Source organism: Pelobates fuscus, chromosome 7 (genome assembly GCF_036172605.1).
Source record: "Pelobates fuscus isolate aPelFus1 chromosome 7, aPelFus1.pri, whole genome shotgun sequence".
In the NCBI taxonomy this organism is placed as follows: Eukaryota; Metazoa; Chordata; class Amphibia; order Anura; family Pelobatidae; genus Pelobates; species Pelobates fuscus.
This window is the reverse complement of record NC_086323.1, coordinates 169,412,599-169,439,883: the sequence shown is the minus strand read 5'-3', so window position 1 is coordinate 169,439,883 and position 27,285 is coordinate 169,412,599. Positions and strand designations below refer to the sequence as shown.

General features: G+C 42.0%; 1 protein-coding gene across 1 annotated transcript in view; it reads right to left on the bottom strand.

The window, feature by feature from the left end:
- Positions 1 to 27,285, bottom strand: part of CACNA1D (calcium voltage-gated channel subunit alpha1 D) — a 319,738-nt gene that overhangs the window by 120,159 nt on the left and 172,294 nt on the right. The window contains exons 12-18 of the mRNA XM_063426916.1: positions 24,500 to 24,660; positions 21,696 to 21,921; positions 21,127 to 21,334; positions 16,705 to 16,825; positions 16,054 to 16,168; positions 15,700 to 15,766; positions 14,958 to 15,003 (exon numbers count right to left, since the gene is read on the bottom strand). Coding sequence (XP_063282986.1) covers positions 14,958 to 15,003; positions 15,700 to 15,766; positions 16,054 to 16,168; positions 16,705 to 16,825; positions 21,127 to 21,334; positions 21,696 to 21,921; positions 24,500 to 24,660 — 944 coding nt within the window. The remainder of the gene's footprint in view (positions 1 to 14,957; positions 15,004 to 15,699; positions 15,767 to 16,053; positions 16,169 to 16,704; positions 16,826 to 21,126; positions 21,335 to 21,695; positions 21,922 to 24,499; positions 24,661 to 27,285) is intronic.

Below are 27,285 nucleotides of genomic sequence, written 5' to 3'. Positions count from 1 at the left end.
TGCCCTCTGGGGGCTGTACATAGTATTACAGTGACAAACATTTACATTTAAAGTGATTACCATACAAATGTGCAGATCTGGAAACATTATGGCATTTATATATTGGGCATGACCTTTTTTCCATGTGTATATCAGAATCATTTTTCCACTATTATTTCTCACGTCAAATTAAGGTAGTTTTGGTGGTATTATAATTAATATTATCGTTTATCAATTCTGACACATTGCAATTATACAGTAGGGATATACAGCAGCAAATAATTGAAAGACAAAAGATGACAGACACAGGGGTGAAGAGGAAGTGTGGCAAAGGAGCACAAAATGATTAACAAAATGTCAGAGTGGAGAAGAGGTTCATGGGTATGATCCATGTAGAGTGTGATGTGAGAGTGAAGTTGGCTATGTGTGCAGAGATAACGTGTCAGTGTACAGGAGCACTGTTCCAATAATAGAGATTTCTAAGGAATAACCAGAGGCTTAATGACAGACTGATGCTGCTGCCATTGAGAAATCCTGCAAATGAAAACTAGCAATGTGAAAATGAGCATGGGATAAAAGAAAGACAAAGGCAGAGCAAAGAGATTGCAAAGGGGTATATTTGTTAAAGGAACACTATAGCGTTAGGAATACAAACATGTATTCCTAGAATATTTCCCTACCTATTTAGACATGGAAATAGCCGATCTGAGTCCAATCAGCATATTCACACAGAGATGCATTGATTCAATTCAACTCTTTTTTTTTTTTTTATAAATTCTTTATTTATGTCAAGGAAGAACAGTACAATAATTGCATATCAAGACGAGCCGATACAGGATATTGTTACATTATATATGCATGGTTCACATCGTATTTGGAATGACCTTAAACTATCCCTCCTAGTAAACCTTCACTTCACCAACGTATCCTGGAATGCGTATCCTGGAATCCTATCTTGCAGTGCAATGCTTTTAACCAGTCCTTCCCAGTTTTTTATTTTTAAAATTTTTAAACTTGTAACATAGATGAGCAAAAGCAGTAATAAGACAAAAACCAATAAAGCAGGTCAATCAGCACCATATATGTCATACTAGTATGTTCACATGTTAAATATGTTTAGGACATGCCCTATTTTCCATCCTGTGTTTCCATGATAATCTAACAACTCGTTTGCTGTTTTATATTTTTGTCAAACTCTTACAAGGTTCTATCCAATTGCTCCATTAAGCCCATGTCCTTATCCTTTCGTGGTACTAGTTATTTACAGTCTGCCTGGCTTTTGTGAAATAATTAAGAAGATCTCACAAGAAAGAAGGAAAGGAACAGAGAGATGAAAGTAGATATCAGAGTGTGAAAAAAGGGAAAACTGGGGGAAAGAAAAAAAAAAAAAAAAAGGGGGGGGGGGAGGAGGGTGACGTCAGGAGGATCCGGCCATCCCATGTCGTGTGAGCGAAACTCACGTATTGGCTGCGCTGGCCTCCCAAGGGCCCCAAATTTTTTCAAACTTTTTCGTCGTACCCCTAACTCGAGCTGTGAGGTCATCCATGAGGTAATTATCTTTAATTTTCCTGATCACCATATCAATCCCTGGGGCCTCCTGTTTCAACCATCCCTGTGCCAGAGCTCTCCTAGCTGCCAGAGTCACCTTATTCAATAGGGTTAGTTGCGCTTTGGTCCAGTTATCTATAGGTCTGGCTAATAAGAACACCCATGGGTCTAGTTTAACCTCCCTCTCAAATATGTCTCGTAGCAATTGCGCAATTTGTCGCCAAAACACTTGTGCTATTGGGCATTCCCACCACATGTGGACATATGTGCCCTTGAGACCACATCCTCGCCAGCATAGGTCTGTAGTAATTTGATTCATACGGCTCAACTTTACCGGTGTGGTATACCACCTAAATAGCGTCTTATAAGACTGTTCCTGCAGGGAGACACACATAGAAGCATGCGCGGCCGCCTCCCACATCTCCTGCCACTCCACTCCCTCTAGTGTCTCTCCTAATTCCGCTTCCCATTGGGCTATGTATGTTAGTCCTCCCCATTCTGAAGTGTTGTGGCATAAATGTAAGTAGATAAGTGAAATAATTTTTCCTGGGAATCGTTCTTTTGCGCACATTCTCTCAAAGAACGTCATCTGTGCCGCTGCGGCTTGTTTAACCTGGATGTTACGGGCATAATCCCTGATCTGAAGGTACCTGAAAAAGTCAAAGGGTCGCAGAGGTGTTTTATTTTGCAGATTGTCAAAAGTCACGATCGAGCCCCCCTCGTATAGCTGAAATAACCTTTGCAGTCCTGCCCTTTCTATGCCTCTAAACTCCCGGGCCGACATCCCTGGTAAGAATGCTTTGTTCCTCAATAGAGGGGTCATCGGTGAAGGGGAGGACGCCAAGCCATACTTAGGTGCAGCCGTGTCCCATATTTTCAGCGAGTTAGAGATCGCTGGACAAGTCACTATTATGTTCGGTCTGTGCTCCTTTGGGGTCCACATATAGAACTGAGGCATATCCATCCCCATAAGGGATGCTTCCAGGTCAACCCATCTCCTTTCCTCGGGCGGGGAGTGCCACAGCGCCACCTGTGCCAGTTGGGCTGCAATGTAATAAAAGTGTAAATGTGGAAGGCCAAGTCCTCCTCTGCCCTTAGCTCGATAAAGAATGTTGCGTGATACCCTGTGTTTCCTGTTTTGCCATATAAATTTGCCTATGGCTTGCTGTAGCGGTCCTAGGTCCGATCTGGATACCCTTATCGGAAGTGCCTGGAACAAAAACAATATTCTGGGTAGCACATTCATCTTTACGGAGTGTATCCTGCCGATCCAAGAAATTGCCTTTTCCATCCATTTCTCCATATCCGTCATCAAGGTCTTAATCAGCGGAGTGTAATTCTGTTGGAATAATTTAGATGGATCCGCTGTCAATCGTATGCCTAGATATTTTATGTGATCTCTCGATATTCTTAACTTGTAGGTTCTCCCTATGTAGTCTGTGTCCAGCTCCGGCATCCCTATGGGTAACACACTGGATTTATCCATATTCACCTTGTATCCGGCCAATTCTCCAAATTCTCCCAAAACGTCTGCCAGTGCCGCCATAGATCCCCTCGGTTCAGTTAGCGTCAGTAACACGTCGTCGGCAAATGCCGACACCACGTATCGTTTCCCTCCGACATCTACCCCTTTGATATCCGGGGCTGCGCGTATTGCCTGAAGGAGCGGCTCTAAAGACAGGGCGAATAATAAGGGCGACAATGGGCATCCTTGTCTCGTGCCGTTGCTAAGACCAAACGGTTTTATCTTTGCACCCGAAATGCGGATTTGGGCTCTGACGTTGGTATACATTGCTCGAACCGCAGTCGTGAACTGAACCGGGAATCCAAGGTGATCCAGCATTGTAAATAAGTAAGGCCATTGAACCCTGTCGAAAGCCTTTTCGGCATCCAACGATAGTAATATCGTCGGTATCTTCCTCGTGGTTTGTCTCCATATGAGGTCCACGTTACGTCGAGTATTCTCGAATAGTTGTCTAGTTGGTTTAAACCCCACCTGGTCAGAGTGAATCAGCCGAGGTAGGATCAGATTTATCCTGGTAGCCAGGATCTTCGCTAGTATTTTTGAGTCGTGATTGATAAGGGAAATCGGGCGAAAGTTTTCTGGGGTCGACAAATCTCTGCCTGGTTTCGGCAGTAAAACGATGTCTGCTAGTGACATATCCCTATCAGGCGTTCCTCCATCTAATAATTCGTTAAGCCAATCAACCAGGTGTGGAACCAGTTCTTCCCTAAAGGTTTTATAATAAGAGCCATCGAATCCATCCGGTCCCGGAGCCTTATTACTTTTCAGTGTATGGATTGCCGCTTCTACTTCCCCCTCTGTAATCGGTTTCCTCAAGGACTCCACTTCCGCCCCATTTAGTTTTGGTAAATCCAGCCCGGCAAGGAAGGCTTGTATCTTGTCCCTTTCGTCGCTAATTCTGGCGGGGACTGTTGTGGAGTGGTTGTATAGTTTAGCGAAGAATTCCGTAAATACTGTAGCTATATCTGTGGGGTCTGTGCGGTATTGACCTAAGGCATCTCTGATTTTAGTAATGTGGGGTCGATGCTGTCGTGGCCGTAACGTTCTCGCCAGTAGGGTATCCATCTTGTTGCCCTTTTCAAAATAGGTCCGTTTAGATCTTACGATAGCCCGTGCTGTTTCGTCTATCATCGTTCCTTTAATCGAGGCTCTCAGTTCCCGCACCACCTGCAAGTTAGCAGGTGTAGCGTCGATCTTATGTTTCAGTTCGGCCTCACGCAAGGACTCCAGAAGGGAAGATAACAGTTGGGTTTTGCGTTTTTTCTTCAGCGTTGCTGCACGAATCAAAACGCCCCTGATCACCGATTTATGAGCCGACCACACCGTCACCTTTGATAAATCCGTGCCAGTTTCTCTAGCGAAGTAGTCAAGCAATTCCTTCCTAACCTCCTCAACTATTGCCGGATCACGCAGCAAAGAAGTGTTCAATTTCCATGACCATGGGGACATAGCACTTAGTTTATCCAATGTTATGGAAATGTCAGCGTGATCAGACCAGGTTATGGATCCTACAGTCGATATCGATACTTTGGGCACTGAGTGAGTATTAACCAAAAACAAGTCAATTCTCGAGTAAGTATCATGGGGTGCAGAGTAGAATGTAAAATCGTTGTCGTCCGGGTGTTGCGCCCTCCAGATATCTACTAAGCCTGTGTCCTGCATGAAGATATGTAATAATTTGTCCTGTCCGCCCCTATTATGCGATCTAGGAATACCTTTACCTGATCCCCTATCTCTCGCCGGGCATGGCGCTGCATTGAAATCGCCTCCTACTATTATCATGCCATGTGGTAGAGTGTTAATCATCTGTGTCAATTCCGCCCAAAACTCCTTAGAGGGGTCATTGGGGCCATAAAGATTAATAATATGTATGCTATGGGAGTACAACGTTCCTGACAGGAGCACAAAGCGGCCCCCCGAGTCCGCATGTACCCTAGTAACATTAAGCGGGCATCTGTGGTGTACCAGGATTGCAACGCCATTCCTCTTATTGAGCGCTCTCGACTCATACGTGGTTCGGTACGTACGGTCTCTGAGTGAAAATTTCGCAGAGGCCTGAATGTGTGTCTCCTGCAGGAAAGCTATATCGGGGTTCAAACGGTTGAGATCCCTAAACATGAGGCGCCTTTTTTGGGTGCATTAAGACCTTTAACATTCATGGACGATATCTTCACCGGCATGGGTCTATCCCGTGTGAATCGCTATGATAAAACCCATTGTGAAGCCTGCGCACCAAATGTATTTCGTCTAACTTTCTCTCGGTAGGAATAGATAATCTTCGCCGGCGCGATCTAGCTTGCATAGTAAGCGCTGCTCCTGTCATTGTAGTCTCACCAGTTATGTTCCGGCCGTTCCTGAGGTGTATTCCCCCAACGTCACCCTCCAGGGCTGGGTAAGGGAAGGTATAAGAAGGGATAGAAAGGGGACGAAATAAAGAGGAAAAAAAAAGAACAGTAAGTAGAAAGCATATCATGTACAGTAAATGCCTGGTCTTATCTAAAGCCAGGCTCTTGTGGGGTATGAGTCCCTGTCCCTCCAGTGATCCTAAAAGGCTCCACAGGGCCAGGGACTCAGACCAACCTAAAAATAATTAAAACCGCAGCCGAATAAAAACGATTGGTGGCGGTCATTACAAATACATTCGCCTAGGTAGGACGCCCCACCCCAGGCTCCCCTTGGGTATCATACCCGTACTCCTTCTCGGGCATCCCTTGCAACTCGACTTTACTCTCGCCCTGTGATCCCCTCACTGCTCCCTGCATCCTATGGGTGGAAAGAGCTTGCCTTGCGTGTTATTTAGATCAAATGGGAAGACATTTATATAGGCCCGACCGGAGTATCCAGGGTTCGTGCGACTAAATATGGGCTATAGCCCTGGGGATATCCCACAGCTAATGGAGCGTGAGCCGGAGGCGGGAAGAAATAAGGCCTAAACCGACGTCCCCCCTCCCCGTAAAGAACAAGGAGTATGCCCTTTGCCTCAATTGTTGGGGACCCCCCTCATCCCTAGCTCCCCGAGTCAGCCGGAGTGGAGCATACGGGCGCCAAAAATCGGTCTTGGTGGATTTCAACTATCCACCTCTATGCAGCCCAACATGTGGCCGCATCTAATACCTGGTTGTGGGTACTCGAGAGTTAAAGAGGAAGCATAAATACATAGAGGGGGGTACGAAGAAAAAACTCAAAACTGTTTAAACATGCCTATAACCGAACAATAGGTGTGCATAATACAAATACAAATAACCCCTCCGTCGGTGCCTACCCTACCGTCCACCCCGCTCCCGCCGGTCATATTAAAAATCAGAGTCCAGACCCCACAACAATAGCGAAAACGTTAACCCATGAGCTGGCAACCACACCGTGCCTCGATTGTATGCTGGGCGCCGCCTTGCAGATGCGTCAGAATCATGTCCCCAATATGAGTATATAATCCCACACCTTTCCAAAAGGAGAAGCCCTAACCCTCCCCAAAACACAATGGAGCCCCCCCCGGATATCATCCCCAGGCCGAGCAAAAATCACTCGCTCTAGACGGGTACAAAAACCTTTAAATCAAAATAGAAATAAGTGCCCGCAGAAAAAAGGACCCCCTCCCAAAAAAAAACAGGATGCAAAATACCCCCCCCCCAAGCCGTCCCCAATGGGGCACTTCTTCAAGGGGCTGGCACCAGAAAAGGAACGTAAGGGAGCCCCCCGCGGACCTCACTCACCCGCCGTGTACCATTCTCGAGGGAGGGGATGTACCGTCGCTGTCGCAACTCCAGGCACCGCTATGTCGCCTGTGTCTTGTACCCCCTAGGTCGTGCAGGAATGCCGCCGGATCACCCCCAGGGTGTAGGATCTTAGAGCGCCCATCCTTAAAGGCCATCAGCCGGAACGGATGGCCCCACGCATATTTAATAGAGTGCTGTTGGAGCAATTCAGTTATAGGCCTCCATTCCCTCCTCTGCCTCAGGGTGTCTGGTGTCAGGTCCTGAAATAGGGCCAATTCAGCTCCTCTATACTTGATTTGGTTTTCCCTTCCATATCTCATCAAAGCTTCCTTTGTTTGGAAAAACTGAAATTTGATGATGATATCCCTGGGTCTGGTATCATTTGGCCGTCTGATTCTGAGAGCCCTATGAGCCCTCTCAACATGCCAGAGGTTTTCCGGTATGTTTGGTAGCAGTGGTTTAAATATGGCGAGTACCACCTCAATCAGGGAGCCTTCCCCCTCTCGCTCTGGCAAACCCCGCAGTCTGATATTGTTCCTACGCGAGCGGTTGCCCAAATCTTCTAGCGCATATTCAGCCACCGCTAACCTGGATGTTAACAGGTTAATTTGCGCAGCGGCTGCATTGTGAGCTTCCACTGTGGACTCCACTCTTTGCTCTAGCACTGCTGTTCTATTTCCGAGTGCCTGTATCTCCGCCTTAACTTCGGCGGTATTTCTAGCTATCTCTGTCGCTAGGTAGGATCTTACCTCCGCCAAGGTAGCCAGTATCTGTTTGGCGTCAGGCTCTTGGGATCCCGAAGTCCCGCTGGATGCCGGGCTGGAAGGAGATCGCGGCCCTCCAAGGCTTTCCCGTCCGCCATCTTGGGTGTTCCTCATGGCGCGGGAGGCCGCAAAGAGATCTGTCACCGTCGCTCCCTGTTCAGCCTGTTTTTTGGTCGGCTTCTTAGGGGCCCGCTTGTCCATCTCGGGTCTCCCTTCAGTTTAATCGCAATCGGTCACGGAATGCCGCTTCTATTAGCCGTTGATCCAGTGGTCCCGGCGGAGCTCACACGAACACGTCCAGCTCGCTCCCGCCTCAGACCACGCCCCCCAATTCAACTCTTTTTATAATCATTTTATACATGACTTTTTTTTAATCATTTTGAGTGGTGGAGTTTATTGTTATTAGATTTTGTGAATAAATTAAATACTAACGTTCTTAATTTAAAATTAACTGAGTTTTAACTGAGTTTCAGTGACTAGTTGCTTAACTATTAAAGACTTGACTATAGTCACTAGCACAGGCATAGACAACATTCGGCACTACAGATGTTTTGTACTACACCTCCCATGATGATTTGCCAGCATTATGGGTGTAAGAGCATAATGGGGGATGTAGTCCACAACATCTGGAGTGCTCAAGATTGCCTATCCCTGCACTAGCACCTATGAAGCCTTGTGCTGGTAACACCTTGATACATGCAAGTCATCCAAAGCCTTTGATCAGAGGTATTCATGTTAAACAGTTTCTTAGTCTGAGAAGGAACTGTTCCAATTTTGATCAGTCTAAACATGAATCATCTGAACTGCGTGGTCGTTTTTTAGAGAGAGGTTATTCCTTTGGACCATTAAGCAAGATTTTTTGAGAGATCCGAACAGTGAGAGAGATAGCCTTATTAAATGGACATTACAGGTATGCAGAACTAATGACACATTTTGGGTGCATAGACCATGCCCCTGCATCTCACTGCTCAATTCTCTGTCATTTAGGAGTTAAATCCCTTTTGTTTCTCGTTATGCAGCCCTAGCCACACCTCCTCTGGCTGTGACTGACAATGCTTGCTTGAAAAAAATGGTTTAAATTTCAATAAGAACTTAACTTGCTTTAGAAGCTTTTATCTCTAGCTCTGTAATTAAATTTTAATCACACACAGGAGGCTCTTGCAAGGTCTTGAAGGCTATTAACAGAGCAGAAGATAAGACATTTTAGATTGTGCAGACTGTGCAATAGAGAAACCTATAAAATCTAGGTTATTTCTCAGGACTATTTAGGAAGGCTGTGTAAGTTACAAACAGGTAGGTGTGACTAGGGCTGTATAAACCAACAAAGTGATTTAACTCCTAAATGGCAGTGAATTGAGCAGTGAAATTGCAGGCTAATGATCTATACACTAAACCTGCTTTATTTAGCTAAAGTAATTTAGGTGACTATAGTGTTCCTTTAAGACTTAAATCACATTGTTTATGCAACACCTCCACTGCATGTGACCTTCACATTCTCCATACATATTTAATGTAAAGAAAGATCTAATGATTAAACTTCCTTAATTTGCACAGTCTGTTTAATTTAGAATTTATTATCATAAATTGCCTGCTAGAGCTTCCTGTTTGAATAAAGTTCACTAACCAGAGCAGGAGATAAAAACACCTAACGTAAGCACACTGTCCTGTAACATCTGATTGAAAATAAACCCATTTTCTCTATGAAGCTGTGTTAGTCACAGTCAGGAGAGGTGTGGCTAGGGCTGCATAAACATAAATAATTTAACTCCTAAATTGCAGAGAGGCTAAAGGGGCATGTGTGTGTAGCGGTACTTACCCTTTCCAGGGGCCGGCCGTGGTCCTCTGTTCAAGCCGCGCACGGTCCTGCTGCTGCACAAGCCTCGCGCGGCTCATCCGAAGGCAGGAACAGGAAGGCGGGCAGTGACCGCGAGAAGCGGTCACGTGTCCCGCCTGACTCTAAGAGTGCGCCGCGTTTCTCGGGCGCGCTCTTAAAGGGACAGTGGGAGCCTAAATTGGAAAAGGCCTCCCATTGGTACCTGTCATGCCACACTCCCCATACACTTACCTTTTGGGGGCGTGGAGATGACAGGGACCAATCAAAATAGTTGTTTAGTTATTTATACTCACCTTTTTCCCTTGGTTCCTTGCCCTATCGTGGTTTCTGTTTCAGTTCCCTTTAGCGCTTGTTGTATTCAGTTGTGTTCCTTCGTACTTGACCTTGGCTTTGTTTTCTGACTACGTTATTTCTTTATCCTTATCTGTTCTGTTTGCCGGCTTACTGTTTACTGTGTACCAGACCCCGGCTAGTCCTAGTTTATGCTGTCTCTTTGTGCCCTTGACCTCGGATCGTTCCTGACTCTGTACTTCTATATACGTCGAGTCCGGCCACTCTAAGGTCCGGTAGACGTATCTCCCCTCTGTGTTGTCTTCTGTTTAGCTGAATCCTGCTTGTTGGGGTATATTTTCGTTACATTACGATAGGGCCATGGACCCCGCAGATTTAGCTCAGCAAATGGCATCCCATGAGGCTATATTTGTAGAGCAGGATCACCGTATGGATCAGATAGCCCAGGCTCTCCAGACGCTCTTATCTAGAACTATTCCAGCAACCACACCTAAACCTCCTACACCTCTTTTTCCTGAAGTATCTACTTTGCCCAATACTTCGGCCCATTTAACACCTCCTCCTAGGTATGGAGGGGAATCTAAGACATGCAGAGGTTTCATTAATCAAATAGAATTCCATTTTGAGATGTATCCACGTTCATTTCCCACAGAAAGGTCTAAGGTGGGGTTCTTTATGCACCAACTTACCGATAAAGCACTTGAGTGGGCAAACCCTATTTGGGAGGCTAATGGACCTATGGTGCATAATTTCAACAGTTTTCTTATGGCTTTTCGTAGAACTTTTGACACAACGAAAAGGTCAAAAAATGCCGCTAGAGCATTAATGAGAATTAAACAGGGTTCTAGGTCTGCGGCTGACTATGATATTCAGTTTCGTACCCTTGCTTTACAGGTAGATTGGACCAATAATGGGTTAACTACTGCGTTCATGGAAGGTTTATCTGACACTATATTGGATGAGGTAGCAGCTAAGGAGCTTCCTATTGCATTAGAGGACCTTATTGACTACCTCATTGATATAGATAATAGGATGCGTGACAGGCTCTATACTAAGAACAGGAATAGACGTTTTGTTACACCTATTAACCCCAGAGTTGATAAACCTGAGAGTGTTAAAGTATCTGAGGAGGAACCCATGCAATTAGGGTTGCCAAACTCTTTGATACTGAAAAGTTACATAGGAGAAGGGACGGACTCTGCCTATACTGTGGTAGGAGAGACCATATGGTAAAGGAATGTCCTTTGCTGCCTGAAAACTCTCGCACCTAAGACCTTATAGGGGACTGTCCTTGGGTGTGATATCTAAGTCTCCTAAATTGCCTCCTAACCGTTTGCTTCTTCCTGTTTCTTTACATATGAGAGAGAGTTGTATAGCTGAGCACATATATGCTCTGGTTGACTCCGGGGCAGCTGAAAATTTCATAGACTCTGGTTTTGTTAAGAAAAACAACATTCCCATCAGAGAGAAGGAGACACCCTTGGCCGTTGAGGCCATAGATGGTAGACCATTGTGGTGAATGGTGAGACTACAGGGGCATGATCTATACACCAAAACTACTTCATTAAGTTGTTTTGGTGTTTATAGTGTCCATTTAACAAATGAAACAGCAGTGATTCAAATAAACACCATGAGAATGAAAGGCATTTTCTGACTTTTGTCACCACTTACGAGTCTCAGTTTGAGATCCAATAATGAATCCAGGTTGGGGAATTTAAAAAGTGATACTTTGGATAAATGCAGGTTTGTTGCAAGAAAATCCAGCACAGTTTGCCTAATGGACAAAAAAGACCCCAGTAGCTAAACATTTTTTTCACTTGTGCAAGTATTTTACATTTCAAGGTGTTCACAGAATAGTTTCCCGTTTGAGAGGGGGCAATTTCCATAGTACTAGATTTCCATAGGACTAGATTATCAAGAAACCAAGTGGACATTTATATGAAAACTAGGAGACCATTTGGCATTAATTCGTAATTTGATATCCTCTGTTTTATACGGTGATATTATAAATGAATTGGCTATGGATGTTTTGATTGTCTTCATGAGTTAAGGTTTTGTGAATACAGATATTAATTGACTTAATAAATAAGTTGGTATGCCTGTTTGGTGCCTTTCTCCTGACTGGAGCGGTGATAATTTAGATGTTTAGCCATATTTTCTTTGACATATTGTAGCAATTTGGTCTTATGTGGTATCTATGACATCATTTACACAATGTAGATACATAGTACTTGGTTCAAACATTATACATAAGATGTGACATATATTGCAAATGAGTTCCATGTGGTTTGTCAAGAGTGAGCCATGAATGACTATAAAGCCTCTATTACTTTAGGATGGATTTTTTTTTTCTTCATGGAATGATTAAATAACTTATTTCTTTAAGAAATATTTAGTTTCTTCTTTAATTAGTGTTTGTTATAAATATGAATGTGCACACATTTATTTATGTGCAGTTTGGTGTATTTTGTTTATCTGTTTATACTGTTGTGTAAAGCTAGTTTTATTATGAGTCCTGTGATATCACTACTTAGCAGTCCTGGTGCTGTTTTTTCAAAGCCGTTTGGCTAGTTGCCAGCTTTACACGAGTACTGTAGCACACCTTTAAAAGGGTGTGTTTTCCTTCACCTTGCTATTCTACGACTAAGTACTGGTCTCTCTATGAACTGCAACATTTGATGGATGTGGTGTTTTTGCCAAAAAAAGTGTTTTATTGCTGAAAAAGCTCTGTGGAGCTGGCATGTGATTTTTCTTCTTTGCTCAAAAAATTGCAGAACCTGCAGGGACAGGCTCTTTGCCACAGAACTATGTAAAATGGACATGCATCACTTTGAGAGAACTGTCTCATGCAAAACCTTTAGCTTGGAATAAGATGGTTGCCTTACTCTGCAGGCTGAAAAAAAAAGAAGGTAAATATAATCTTTTTTTTTCATATTCATCTGCTTCTACTTTCTTATGTTTAGCTCACCCACTCCAAGGAGGGCACTTATCTAACCAATCAGTATCCTATCCCTAGGAATGCTGGAAAAAGCATTGAGCATCCCTGACAGATATACACATCTGCAGTTGGAAGATCTCTACACATTGCAACATTCTGACAGGGAAATACAAGAGGGAGTCTTATCAGTGCAATCCATGTAGTGCATGCTCCAGTGTCTCTCCTGGCATAATGTTGCCATAGTTCTGTCATTAGTGGACTGGTGTGAAACTGAGAAGGGTGGGTAAGCGGGAGGAAGAGTGGAAGGCTGAAGAATCATCTTTAGCTGAGAGGTGCAATCTGACCAAGATTATAGTAAGTTTAGAAATGTTTAATACATACATATCAAAGTTAGTCTTGCTTTATTTTGGTCTGTATATATATTTATTTTAGAGTGTTTGCTTGATGGTTTAAAAACATCATTTTCAAGTGATGTATGTTCCTTTAAGCTTTAGTGGTTCTGGTGCCTATAGTGTCCCTTTAATTACAGAGTAAATGTAATGAGTGTTGGAATTGTTAATGGCGTTGTACGTCAGTTTGAGTAATTGGAACAGGATCCTGAAGTGTATGGGAAGCCAATATAAGCACTGACAAAGGGGAGAGGATTGAGAGAAGGGTGGGTCAGAACAATAAACCTGTTGCTAGCATCCATAACAGATAATAGAAGGGCTTAGAAGACCACTCTAGGGGGCGGGGCCGGACCGCCGAGCTGGCTGGTCGCACGCAAGACCAGCTCCTGCAACTTACAATGGAAATGCACACAAACCTTAAGATTTTCGACTCCAAACTGACCGGCAACGGCGGCCCCCCACCGGAACCAGGGTGAGGCGGGCCCGATAGGCTTCAGTCCCCTGGAAGAGAAAGCCGACATGACTCCATTGCGGCCTACCCCGGTGGCGAGCGGGGCGGACGGCCGCCGCCCTGCAGCACACCGTCCAGCACTCGGAGTCAGACCCAAGGGGACACCGGCCCCGTACCTCCCCCCTATGGACCGGGGGGTGATCCCGGTCTACACACCCTCGAGGCCCGACCACTACCGCCGATCGGCAGGAAGCCCAACCTGAGACCGCATGGGGAGCAACAAAATGGCCGCCGCACCTAATATAAACCGGAGAAACAGGGGGCATGACAGGCACAACAGGCGAAACCTGCTCTCCAGCCACAGACACTCAGATGGCGGAGGCCCAGCGGCACCCCGGCATCCTAACATGCCGCCTACCCCTCGAAGAGACAGCACCCTCAGAGGCCGACTGCCAACATGGCGGCGACCGCATGTTGAACCACCTATGGAAGGAGGAAAATCGACGATCCAATATGAGCCGCACTCGTAGTGATGTAGTCAGTGGAACAACAGCACAGCCTCTCACACACACACACACTAAGCCTCACATCGCACTACTGTCTACCCAAAGCATAACTAAAAGAGCCTGCATGTATACATAACTGTCGCATTCTTCAGTATTTAACATGTACCACAAGCATATACCTTCATGTCTAGTTCACTAACGGTGACACACTTTTGCATATACTCTAGACACGGAAGATAAGCCTGTAACTAAGCTTATTATTATAAAAATGTGTGCAGTAATCATCTATGCCATATGTATGTAAAACTATGTTCTCCACCTTTCTTGTTACTGCTGTTGTGGCATTACGAGAGTATGCACCCATTCAATGCACCACAAAAATAAAGAATTAAAAAAAAAAAAAAAAAAGAAGACCACTCTAACATTATAAATAAATATTTATTATATATAATTTATAATATTTATTTACAAGATTCCACTGTGGTTTTTTTTTTTGGTTTTTTTTTAAGATAATTGGGCCATGATGTGAAAGATGAAAAATTAAAATAAATTCCCCTATTCATCCATAGTTGTCCTGATCTAGTCACGGCCATTGTTACTCCTCTGCTGAGATCATGAGTAGACCGATGGTCTTGGACCAATTGAGTGCCATATACTGGGCATGTGCAGTTTAGCCAGTCGGATGCTTTGCGTAGAGAAACATTGAATCCAGTGCTTCTGGGGCATTTCTCTCTCTATTTTATATGTATAGCTTAGTATTGGTATTAATGAAAATACATTTAGTATGGGTATTACTAAACATAGCTTGCTCTGCCAGGGAAATCTATGATTTACATTTTTATTATACAGTCAAGAATGATTTTTGGCACTGTTTGATTTGAGTGCTATTTCAACAGAAATTAGGTTGTTACCATATGACACAGAAATAATGTTTTACTAATCCTATTACTGTAGCAGTCGAAAAGTGTCTCTCTGTAATGTACATGTCACTAGAAAATTACAAAAGACCTGCCTCCTACCTGGTTCCTGACACTCTTTCTCTTCATTGTCTTCATCAACCGAGACCTGACAGGGGGGAAAAAAAGACTGTTTGCCAAGCTTGTATTATTGCCGAATGAGGTCTAAACAAAACAAAGTATAATGGCCTTCAACAGCTGATAAACAACATGCCACAAGTTTCACCTTGAAAGTGGATATCTCATAAACTCTGCTATGTGATTCCTCCAGTGACTCACCAAAACCAGGGTCAAAAATGGTTTTAATATTAAAAAGAAATTAAGAAAAAAACACAAAAAGTACTGATCTATAATTAAAATCCATAAACATATAATGAAAAAAAAATCTGTATTTAGATTTGGAGACCAGCAAGCAAACATTCTGCTTTGAGGAACCTGGGCTGCGCAACTGATACATTTTATTTCTGTGATGGTTGTATATATATATATATATATATATATATATATACACGCCATTGCATATATCAGTTCAATGAAATGAAATACTGTGCAACTGAATGTGCAGAGTTCATGAGATATGACAGCAAGAGGGCAAAGGAGAGAGATTGAAAACAGAATCAAACAGTTTAAGAAGCACAGGAAACAAATCATAGGAATATAGACAACATGAGATGGAGATACAAATGGAAAGACAAGCAGAGCAGAATACAACCGGACCAACTAATTACACACCAACGTTAATCATAAAAACATAATGGTGAAATGGACACCATGCATGATGGGAACATCATCCGTGTTTTGTTACCTTAGAGTCTGGCACTTTCTTACGATCGTTGTCTGATTTTTCATCTTTATTCTCCAGACTTTCTTTCCTTGAGATAAAAAACAAAACAAAAAAAACCTTGCTCATTGTTATTAAATGTAATATTACAGGAGAGAGTGGTCCGTGGGTTGCCCAATGTGGACACAAGAAGTTCAAAGATGTTGCACTGAAGAGTTAAACAGAGCACACGGGTAAACAGATGGTTCTGCACAAATTGTCCAAAGCTAGTGGAAAATATTGTTGTTATTCCTCTGAATGAGTTCCTCAAGGATAGTGGAAGACCATTGTTCATATTAACTGAACTTGGGGAACGAAGCTCGAAATATCCCACCTTACCTAGCACTTTTCTTTTTCTCTTTCTCCTCAGCTGCTTCCTTCTGAGCCGTGTTCAGGCTTTCTGCATCTGCTAGATTATCCACAGCAATAGCCAAGAAGACATTTAACAAGATATCTAATTGAAAATATGTTAAGAACATTGTAAGTTTAGCCTTTGCCTTAATGTTTTCCAATCCTTACTGTGTAACTTTAAGAATTTATTTTTGTTGTCCAAGGAACAGAGTCTCTTGACACTAAAATGAAGAATACACACTATGGGTTTGAAACGTCAAACAATAGGATCTGCTATTTTGGATTATAGAGATAAAATGGACCCACAAGGTGGAACGATGGAAGTGATAGAGTACGAAAAGTGGGACAAGAGAAAAATAAGAAGGAATAGTGGAAAGTTTAATGTATGTATGAAAAGGTTGAAAAGAGCTACCAAATTGTGGGATAAACGTCAGGACCACTGTGCCAATTGAGATAAAGTGGTCTAGTTGTCTTTGGTGGTTTTTGTGGATTACGTAGAGAATTTAACAGAGAACATATTTAGATTTGCTGCATATATCAATGAACACAGAAAATTATTTGCGTAAAGTGTTTCTATTCAATGTCAGGTGGTGTAAATTTAATTTGTTAAAATAGAATGTTAACCAGAGTAAAGGATACAGTTACCACAAATAAACAGGATTATGAAGTAGACACAAACTATCATCCCTGATGACGAAGGACCACCATAAGCCATTATGCCATCATACATTACAGCGTTCCAGTCCTCGCCTGTTAAAATCTAACAGAAAACATGTTGTGAATAATTTAAAACCAATACACAGTTGAAGACAAATGTTATGGTATTTGCAGTAAATTGCAGATTAAATACACACATATATTATTAGCAATAAATGAGGTTTAGTCCTGTAAATAAGGGAAAATTCATTTTTCACTTGTGACTGCCAAGAGTTTTATCGCTTATAATAATAGTTTTTGTTTACAATTATCTCTCACCTTCTGTGATGCTAATTTTATAATAAAACTACTGTACCGAAAGGCTTTGAACACAAAAGACAGAAAAAAACTGCCTTTGTTTAATTCTTTAGTTATTTCAAATAACTCTAGAGTTAAATGAAGTGTTTCGTTGAACTAAATATAACTGCAGGGATAGTATTGTCTCCATAAATAGGCAGTTATTTCAATACAAAGAACATCTAAACACATTAAATAGCATAGATCGCAAGCACTCTATTTTTGTTTCTCCGAGGGTAAAACAAAAATTGACTCTAAAAATACAAGACGCATAAAGAATGAATGGAAGAAGGGGGGACAAAAACCCATTTGCACGACACCTAAAAAAAAAAGCTTCTGGACAGAAAAGCAATAGATGGAGATATTCTATGAGATTTTGCACAGGGATACTAAAGGGAACAAATGCCAAAATGTACAAAAATAAACAATTTGTCTTTGTTTTATAGCTGTAAAATACTTCAAAGTGATGATCACAGAAAAAAATCTAAAGCTTCTTGGGTTTGCATAGATTATATGGGAGTCAAATAGGTTAGAATAGGAGGGACAATGATGAATCCTTTAAATAGATGCCAAGGTATTGTATTGTATATGTCAGGGCCGGATTAACATAGGGGCTGATGGAGCTGCAGCTCCAGGCCCAGGCCGATGGAATAGGCCCATATAAAAAAAAAAAATATATATATATATATATATATATATTTTTTTTTTACACACTACTTTTAGGTTTGCCACCTGACTGGTATTTTACTGGCAAAGCCGGTATTTGAAACTGCCTGGCCGTGCCGGTATTGCAGTAATACCGGCAATACAAATGCAGGTATTTTTCTCAGAATAAATGGAGATTACTCTGCAATACCAGCACTAGCCAGTAGGGGTCACTGTGTGTGGAGAGAGGCAGGGATAGGAAGTTACAGCATATCCCTGCCTTTCTCTACTACTCAATGATCCGTGGGGGAGCAGCAACACAGCACAGAGTCCAGACAGCAGCTCTACAGCTCAGGTAAGTGAGAGAGGGGGGAGCAGCAGGGACACATGGGGACACTGAGACACTAGGGGACATTGAGACACTAGGGGACATATGGGGACACTGAGACACTAGGGGACACAGACACTAGGGGACACATGGGGACACAGAGACTAGGGGACACTGAGACACTAGGACACATGGGGACACAGACACTGGGAGACCTGGGAACACTGAGACACTTGGGGACACTGAGATACTAGGGGACACAGACACTAGGGGACATATGGGGACACTGAGACACTAGAGGACACAGACACTAGGGGACACATGGGGACACAGACACTAGGGGACACTGAGACACTAGGACACATGGGGACACATACACTGGGAGACCTGGGAACACTGAGACACTTGGGGACACTGGAAAACATGGGGACACTGAGACACTTGGAGACACTGGGACACATGGGGATGCTGAGACACATGGGGATGCTGTGAGACATAGGGACATTGGGAGACACTGAGACATTGGGACACGGAGACACTATGTCCTCATGTCTCCCAGTGTCCCCATGTCCCCCAGCCAGTGTCCCTAGTGTCCCCAAGTCTCCCAGTGTATGTGTCCCATGTCTCTCAGTGTGCCTAGTGTCCCCATGTGTCCCAGTGTCCTTATATGACCCAGTGTCCCCATGTCTATGCCCACAACTGTCCCCATGTCTCCCAGTGTCCCCAAGTGTTGGTCTCCCAGCCAGTGTCCCCTAGTCTCCCATTGTCCCCTAGTCTCCCAGTGTCTGTGTTCCCATGTCTCTGTGTCCCCAAATGTTTCAGTGTCCCCATGCCTCCCAGTGTATGTGTTCCTAGTGTCTCAGTGTGCCTAGTGTCCCCATGTCTCCCAGTGTCCCTATATGTCCCAGTGTCCCCATGTCTATGTCCACAACTGTCCCCATGTTTCCCAGTGCCCCAAGTGTATGTCTCCCAGCCAGTGTCCCCAGTGTCCCCTAGTCTCCCAGTGTCTGTGTTCCCATGTCTCTGTGTCGCTAGTGTCTTAGTGTCCTAAAATGTTTCAGTGTCCCCATGTCTCCCAGTGTCTGTGTCCCTAGTGTCTCAGTGTCCCCATTTCATCCAGTTTCCCTAAATGTCTCAGTGTCCCCATGTCTCAGTGTCCCCATGTCTCACTGTGTTCCCAGTATCCTAGTGACATGGGGACACACAGACATTAGGACACTGGGAGAAATGGGGACACTGAGACACTGGGAGACTAGGGGACTTGGCAACATGGGGACACTGACACTGTGATACATAGGGACACTGAGACACTGGGTGACTTGCGAGACTGAGATACTGGGAGACAGGTAGACAGTGGGAGCAATCCATCTATACAGCAGAATCAAACTGAGTAGTTTGTTGATGATTTTACAGAATTTACTCTGATGTCACTCCTTGTGATTTACATCATGTGATGTCACGCATAACTAATTAATTATACAAATGATCAAGGCTAGTATTTTTTTCCAAGAAAGGTGGCAACCTCCTTAACTATTCTTCACATACTCTTGCTTAAAGGAGCACTATAGGGTCAGGAACACAATCATGTATTTCTGACCCTATTATGTTAAAACCACCACCCTGGCCCCTTCTTGCCTCCCTAAATATAGCAAAATATTACTTGTATTCAAGTCTGCAGCTGCTGGCTCTGCCTCTGAACTGACTGTCTGCTGACATCATCAGAAGTGGTGGTCTGAGCAAATTACAATACTTCCCCATAGGATTGGCTGAGACTGTCAACTAGGCAGATCAGGGGCAGAGCCAGCACAAGTCCAACATAGCCCTGGCCAATCAGCATCTCCTCATAAAGATTGAATCAATGCATCTCTATGAGGAAAGTTCAGTGTCTGCATGCAGAGGGTGGAGACACTGAATGGCAGTGCTGTACACTAGGCAGTACTGCCCCAGGAAGCACCTCTAGCAGCCATCTAAGGAGCAACCAGTGGAGTTATTTTCTCTGAAAAGACAGTGTTTACTGCAAAAAGCCTGACTGGAATGTCTGTGAAAAGAGAGGGTAAACATAATTAATATTTAATAGACTTCTTACCAGAAAAACTGTTTTACATTAGATAACAGAGCAATAAAAAACACAATAAGCTGTAGTTGTTCTGGTGACTATAGTGTCCCTTTAAGTTTGGAAGCTTAAGAGAGATGTATAGGAACAAAACTTGTGTGGAGTGGCTGACAATAAAATTAGTTTAGGTAATGCAGACGTTGGTCTCTCTAACACTGTGATGTGTCCCCTTTCTTCTATACTCACTACATACACCTTTTCTCTGTCTCAGACAATATACCAGGAACTTCTGCCTGCTAGTAAGAAGGTAAGGAGACAAGTGGACCAGCGAGTGCTAGGGTTCAGTCCTTAGAAAGCATGGAGTGAGTGCATCATTAGACGCATTTATGTCAAGCTCAGGGTGCTGCCTGCATAGTATGCCCTTAGTTGGACAGCCTGCAGGATTGGCAGGCAGCCTGACATGCATTCCAATTTTTGTCCAATTCTTTGGACAAACATGCCCCCTTTTTGGGCATGTTCACCCCCTTTTGGCGGGTCTGGTAACGTGATTCGTGCCAGTGGCACACCCTTTTACCCCACCCATTGACTTCCTGCTTCACTGGACACTGCTGTTAGGGGTTATGGATTTACTTGAAAGATGAAAGCATAAGTTAGAGAGAGATTAGCATAGAGTATGTCTTTTCTTATAGCTGCATCCTATGAGTTTCCCTCCAGCACCATCTCCATCAGATACATGACGCTTGGGAGGTATGACTGTTTTAGTGTTTTTGGTCGATAAGATTCCATAATTAGGCCCATCGTAATTGTCAGCACCAGGCCCACTGTGCTCTTAATCCGGCCCTGGTATATGTCATTTTAAAAAATACAGTATTCTAGGTTAGAGTTTTTTTTTTTTGCTTTTTATTTTTTTTTATTGTGACACACAAACACACAAGTTGTTCTTTCCATTTAGGCTAGAGATAGAACTGTCAGGATTCCTTTCCTTTGAGGACTAAATGACACTTCTGATATTATAAGATTGGTGAAGAATGGGAAAAGTTACCTGGAACACTGTTAGAAGAGACTGGGGAAAATTATCGAACGTGCTTCTTTTTGTTTGTGTCTCATCAAAATTAAACTTCCCCCCAAAAAGTTGCATCCCCAGTAAAGAGAAGATTATGATGAAGAGGAAGAGCAGGAGAAGTAAGGAAGCAATGGATTTCATTGAGTTTAGCAAAGATGCTACAAGGTTGCTGAGAGATGCCCAATGTCTGTGAAAAGAGAGGGTAAACATAATTAATATTTAATAGACTTCTTACCAGAAAAACTGTTTTACATTAGATAACAGAGCAATAAAAAACACATTAATTATGGATGACAGTATTTATTATACCCTGTATTACAATGTACAGTTGTTTTAATGTGCATGGAATTTAAACATAATGCATTCTACATTACACAATATTTAATGAATTGTATGGTACTGTGGGTGTGCTATGGTACAGTTACATGCACATTGTTCTATATGATCCTTTGCATACACTTTGTATACACATCTACATATACTGTATTGCACCATGTACGCAATACTTGCATGCATCGTAATGGTACAAAGTATTTATATGTTCTTACCTTGTGACTTTAAAAATCCGAAGAAGGCGAACACATCGAAACACTGATATACCTAAGGGTGACATGATTTCCAACTCCACCAGAATGGTTTCAGTTATACCCCCGCATACCACAAAACAATCAAATCGATTAAAAAGGGAGACAAAATAAGCCTGTAGGCCTAGGCTGTACATCTTCACCAGCATTTCACAAGTAAAGCATGCCAGTAGCACCTTATTGGCAATATCTGAAAAAAAAGGTATTTTAAATAAAATATTGTCAAAAGCCTTGATAATTTGAAAAGAGGAATTCAAATATACTTCTATAAAAAGCAGGGATTTTAGAAAGTATATATAAGAAAAGAAAAAAAAAACACCCAACCAAGGTTGTATCATAATGCCAAGTATGATTGAGTCCTCTCCAAACTGGCTGAATAAAAAGCCCTGACCTTCAAACAAAACAGCCCATCAATTTACATGTCCACTGTGAGAGAGTGAGAAGATGCCAATTCACTCACAATATCTGCTTGCTCATAATGAGAATCTGCTCATACACTTGTAGAATCTGCATACTTCTAAGAAGAATCTAAATTCGCTCAAGGGAATATGCCATTTAGCCTCCATTCCACAAAAGAAACTCGCCGTTTCATAATGTTTTCAATGCCCATACTTACAACTACTGAAAGAGGACAACATACACAGTTAGATCAGGATATATTTGGACACTGACACAATATTCATAATTTGGCTCTGTATGCCACAACAAAGGATTTGAAGTGAAATAATCGAGATGCAACAGCAGTGCAGGCTAATTCAATGGGATGAACAAAAATATTGTATGAAACGCGAAGGAATTGCAGGCATTTCCATCCACAGTCCCCTTATTTCAGGGGCTCAAATGTAATTGGACAAATTAAGACTATCATAGATAAAATGTAAAATTGTAATAGTTTGTCGAGAATCCTTTGCAGGCTGCTTGAAGTGAAGAATGTCTGCTTGAAGTTTGGAAGACATGGACATCACCAAACACTGGGATTCTTCCTTTGTGATTCTCTGCCAGGCTTTTCCTCCAGCTGTCTTCATCTGTTTTAGCAAGTGAAACACATGCTCAATCGGGTTAAGATCAGGTGATTGACTTGGCCATTGCAGAATATATCACTTCTTTGCCTTAAATACCTCCAGGGTTGCATTCGCAGTATGTTTTGGGTCATTATCCATCTGCAAAGTAATGCGCCGTCCAACCAACTTCACTGAATTTGGCTGAATCTGAGCAGACAATATATCCCTATACACTTCAAAATCATCATCCGGATGCTTCTGTCACATCAATAAACAATAGTGACCCAGTGCCATTAGAAGTCATGCATGCCCATGCCATCACACTAACTCCACCGTGTTTGACAGATAATGTAATATGCTTCGGATCATGAGCCATTCCATGCCTTCTCCATACGTTTTTCATCCCATCACTCTAGTACAGCTTGATCTTGGTTTCATCTTCATAATGCTGCTCCAACATACCTATCCTCCCTCATACACAAGTATGTCCCGTCGAGACCCCTGCTCAGCCCAAGACCTACGCCTATCCTCTGCCTGGATCCCCACCTCTGACGCTCGCCTTCAAGACTTCTCCAGGGCTGCACCTATTCTGTGGAACTCCCTTCCCTCCTCAATCAGACTTTCACCCAGCCTCCACTCCTTCAAAAAAATCTTTGAAAACTCACTTCTTCATTAAAGCGTATCAATTAAACTGTCAGCAGGTTTCTCATCCCCCACCCCATGACTCCTTTCCTGCAACTGTCAAAAATGACCTACCAAGCACTCAATAAACCCTTCTCTAACAAACTATTTAATTCCCCTACTTTAACCCTTTGTGTCCCTATACCCCACTCCCACTAGCATGTAAGCTCATCAGGCAGGGCCCTCAACCCCCTCTGTTCCTGTACGTCCAGTGGTCTGATCTCAATTATGTGTCTGTTAGTCCACCCATTGTACAGCGCTACGGAATTTGTTGGTGCTATATAAATAATAAAATAATAATAATAATCTGTCCAAATAATGCTAGAATGTCCAGAATGGGACTGGCTTTTTTAAGATTTTTTTTTTTGGCAAAGTCTAATCTGGGCTTTCTATTCTTGAGGCTTATGAATGGTTTGCTACTTGTGGTGAACCCTCTTTATTTGCTCTCATGAAGTCTTATCTCCATGGAAGACTTGGATAATGAGTGTTCTTCACTTGGCTGGATGTTGTGGTTGTGTCCATGGTAAGGATCCTAGGATTATCCACCACTGTTGTTTTACATGGAGGTCCAGGTATTTTTGTGTTGCAGAGCTCACCTGTAAATTCTTTTTTTTTTCTCAGAATCTACCAAACTGCCCACTTGGCCACTCCTAATGTTCCTGCAGCCAAAGGATGGCCAGTTTCACTTGTATTGAGAGCTCATTTGACCATATGTCGTGGGATCACAGCAACAGCTTTCAGATGTGAATGCCACACCAGTAATCAAATCCAGTCACTTTACCTGCTTAATTCATGAAGAAATAGCCACACATATCCATGAAACAGCTTTTGAGTCAATTGTCCAATTACTTTTGGTCACTTGAAAAAAATGGGACTACATATTCAAAATCTGTACTTCCTAAACCCTTCTTCCAATTTTGATGTGGATACCCTCAAATTAAAGCTGAGAGGGTGGGTTAAGCCCATAGTCATTATTTAAGAGTTGTGTTTTTTTTTATTTGTTAAACTGAAATTACAAAACTTCTGTCAGTGTCCAAATATTTCCAAATGTAATTGTATGGACAGAGAGTATAGGAATGTATTTACCTTGTACCTGTGTCAACCACACAGGTTGGTCGTAATGCTCCGATGAAATGGTTAGTGTATTAAGAAATACTAAAATAATGACCAGCCAATAAAAAGAAACAGATTTCACAGCAGCTCTACATCTTCTACGATTAAAGCGGTTCCAACGGCGCCACCGTCGACTGAGAAAAGAGGGAAAGAGGTTCATTTTATAGACAGATATTATAAACTAAAAAAGAAATACGGGGTTAGCGCTAAAACCAGGGCAAGGCAGCAACTTAAAAGGGAATCCCTCAAAACCCTTAAAACACAATGAAAAAATAGAAAATAAAAGCTGCGCCAGTAGAAGGGTATAAACAATAAAAATAGTCCAAAATAGGGGTAAAATATCAAGTAAAGTCTTAGCTTAATAGATCTTCTTTAGACAGATGGTCTGTAGAAGGTTGGATGGAGAACGGTATCCTTGTTATCCTTCCTCAGGTGAGTCCAATATCATGAAAGATAAAACAAATAACCAAAAATAGTGTGATAAATTCACTAAAGTGAGAAAAATATAAAAGAGTAGTAAAGCACTCACATTTGATAGAGCTATAGCTAGCTCTAGTATGGATCGCGTACAGCGGTTTAGATCCCCGCTTGTAGGATATACTGCAGCTTTGTCTTTTTCTTCAACGGAGAAGTGTCACTCAAAGAAAATAAAAACACAACCAATAGTGTTCTCTGTGATAAAATAATATGGAAATAAAACAAATAAAATAGTACTCACAAGGATGGAGCAGGCTTACTGCTCCTTGATGATAGCGTAGGTGGAATAATCCCCACCAAGGATTGCTTGGAGTTCCGAAGTAAAAAATGCCAGGTAAAAAGTAAATAGAATGTGTATAAAGATTAATGGCACAAACGTAAAAAGTGACCAAAAAATCTTTAATATATAAAATACACAATTTAAAAGTCCATAAACGCGTTTCGCCTACAATGGCTTTATCAATATGGAATAAAACATAAACCTGGCAGGGTGACTTTAAATAAGAATACAGATGTTAAAAAATGGCGCCTAAAACAGAGGTTAGCCAATCAGATTGTAAGAAAATTCAATACATTAAAACATTAAAATAAACAGTTAAAATAACATAGAATTCAAATAATCTTTTGTTGATAATACTGGCAATTGAATATAATTGCCTAGAGTAAAAAACAAGCGTTATTTTGCCTAATACCAATATAAACACCGGCGGTCACGTGGATTTTCAACCGCTAAGTGTTGTGGGAAATGTAGTAATGTTGGTGCGATCGCGCGCATGCGCATTGACGCGCGTGCGCGCGTGCGCATAAACAAATAGCCGGCAAAAGCCACTAAGAATTATGGGGGTTGTAGTAGTATGCGCGCACGCGTTCTGACTCGCGTGCGCGCATGCGCATAGTGCGATAGCCGGCGAGAGGGCAGGGAGAGCACACAATGATGTGAACACCAATGACGGATAAGTGGGCGGGGAATATGTTAGTATGGAATCGGCTAATACAGCCGAACTTATATTATGTAGAGGCTTTAGCCATGGGGGAAATAAAAATATGGCAATAATATAAGAAAGCATAAAAATACAAATATATAAAAAAAAAAAAAAAAAAAGCATAAGACCAAAAGAGCATAAAACAACATAAAAAGACATGAAAGACACAGTACTTCAAATAAAATTAAACAAATCAAAGTCTGAGTTTAAACCTTGAGGTGTCAGTGTTTTAAGCTCATATACCCATTTCATTTCTGTTCGTCCCAAGATGTTTTTTATGTCCCCACCTCTCCAGGGAACAGAACATTTCTTAATACCTATACATTTTAGCAGTTTTGGATCTTTATTATGTATGAGAAAATGTTTGGATACTGAATGATTCAGATATCCATTTTTAATGTTTCTGCAATGTTCACTTATTCTTATTTTGAAGCACCTTGTGGTCATTCCAACATACTGGAGGCCACAAGGGCATTCGAGCAGATAAATAACATTTTTTGTTGTACAGTTAATAAAATCATCAATTTTATAAACCTTATTTGTTACTTTAGAGGTAAAATTGGTTATTTTAGATGGTAACGATGAGTCAGTAGTTTTACAAACTATACATAATTTGCATTTGCAAAAATTTTTTGCAAATGCAAATTATGTATAGTTTGTAAAACTACTGACTCATCGTTACCATCTAAAATAACCAATTTTACCTCTAAAGTAACAAATAAGGTTTATAAAATTGATGATTTTATTAACTGTACAACAAAAAATGTTATTTATCTGCTCGAATGCCCTTGTGGCCTCCAGTATGTTGGAATGACCACAAGGTGCTTCAAAATAAGAATAAGTGAACATTGCAGAAACATTAAAAATGGATATCTGAATCATTCAGTATCCAAACATTTTCTCATACATAATAAAGATCCAAAACTGCTAAAATGTATAGGTATTAAGAAATGTTCTGTTCCCTGGAGAGGTGGGGACATAAAAAACATCTTGGGACGAACAGAAATGAAATGGGTATATGAGCTTAAAACACTGACACCTCAAGGTTTAAACTCAGACTTTGATTTGTTTAATTTTATTTGAAGTACTGTGTCTTTCATGTCTTTTTATGTTGTTTTATGCTCTTTTGGTCTTATGCTTTTTTTTTTTTTTTTTTTTATATATTTGTATTTTTATGCTTTCTTATATTATTGCCATATTTTTATTTCCCCCATGGCTAAAGCCTCTACATAATATAAGTTCGGCTGTATTAGCCGATTCCATACTAACATATTCCCCGCCCACTTATCCGTCATTGGT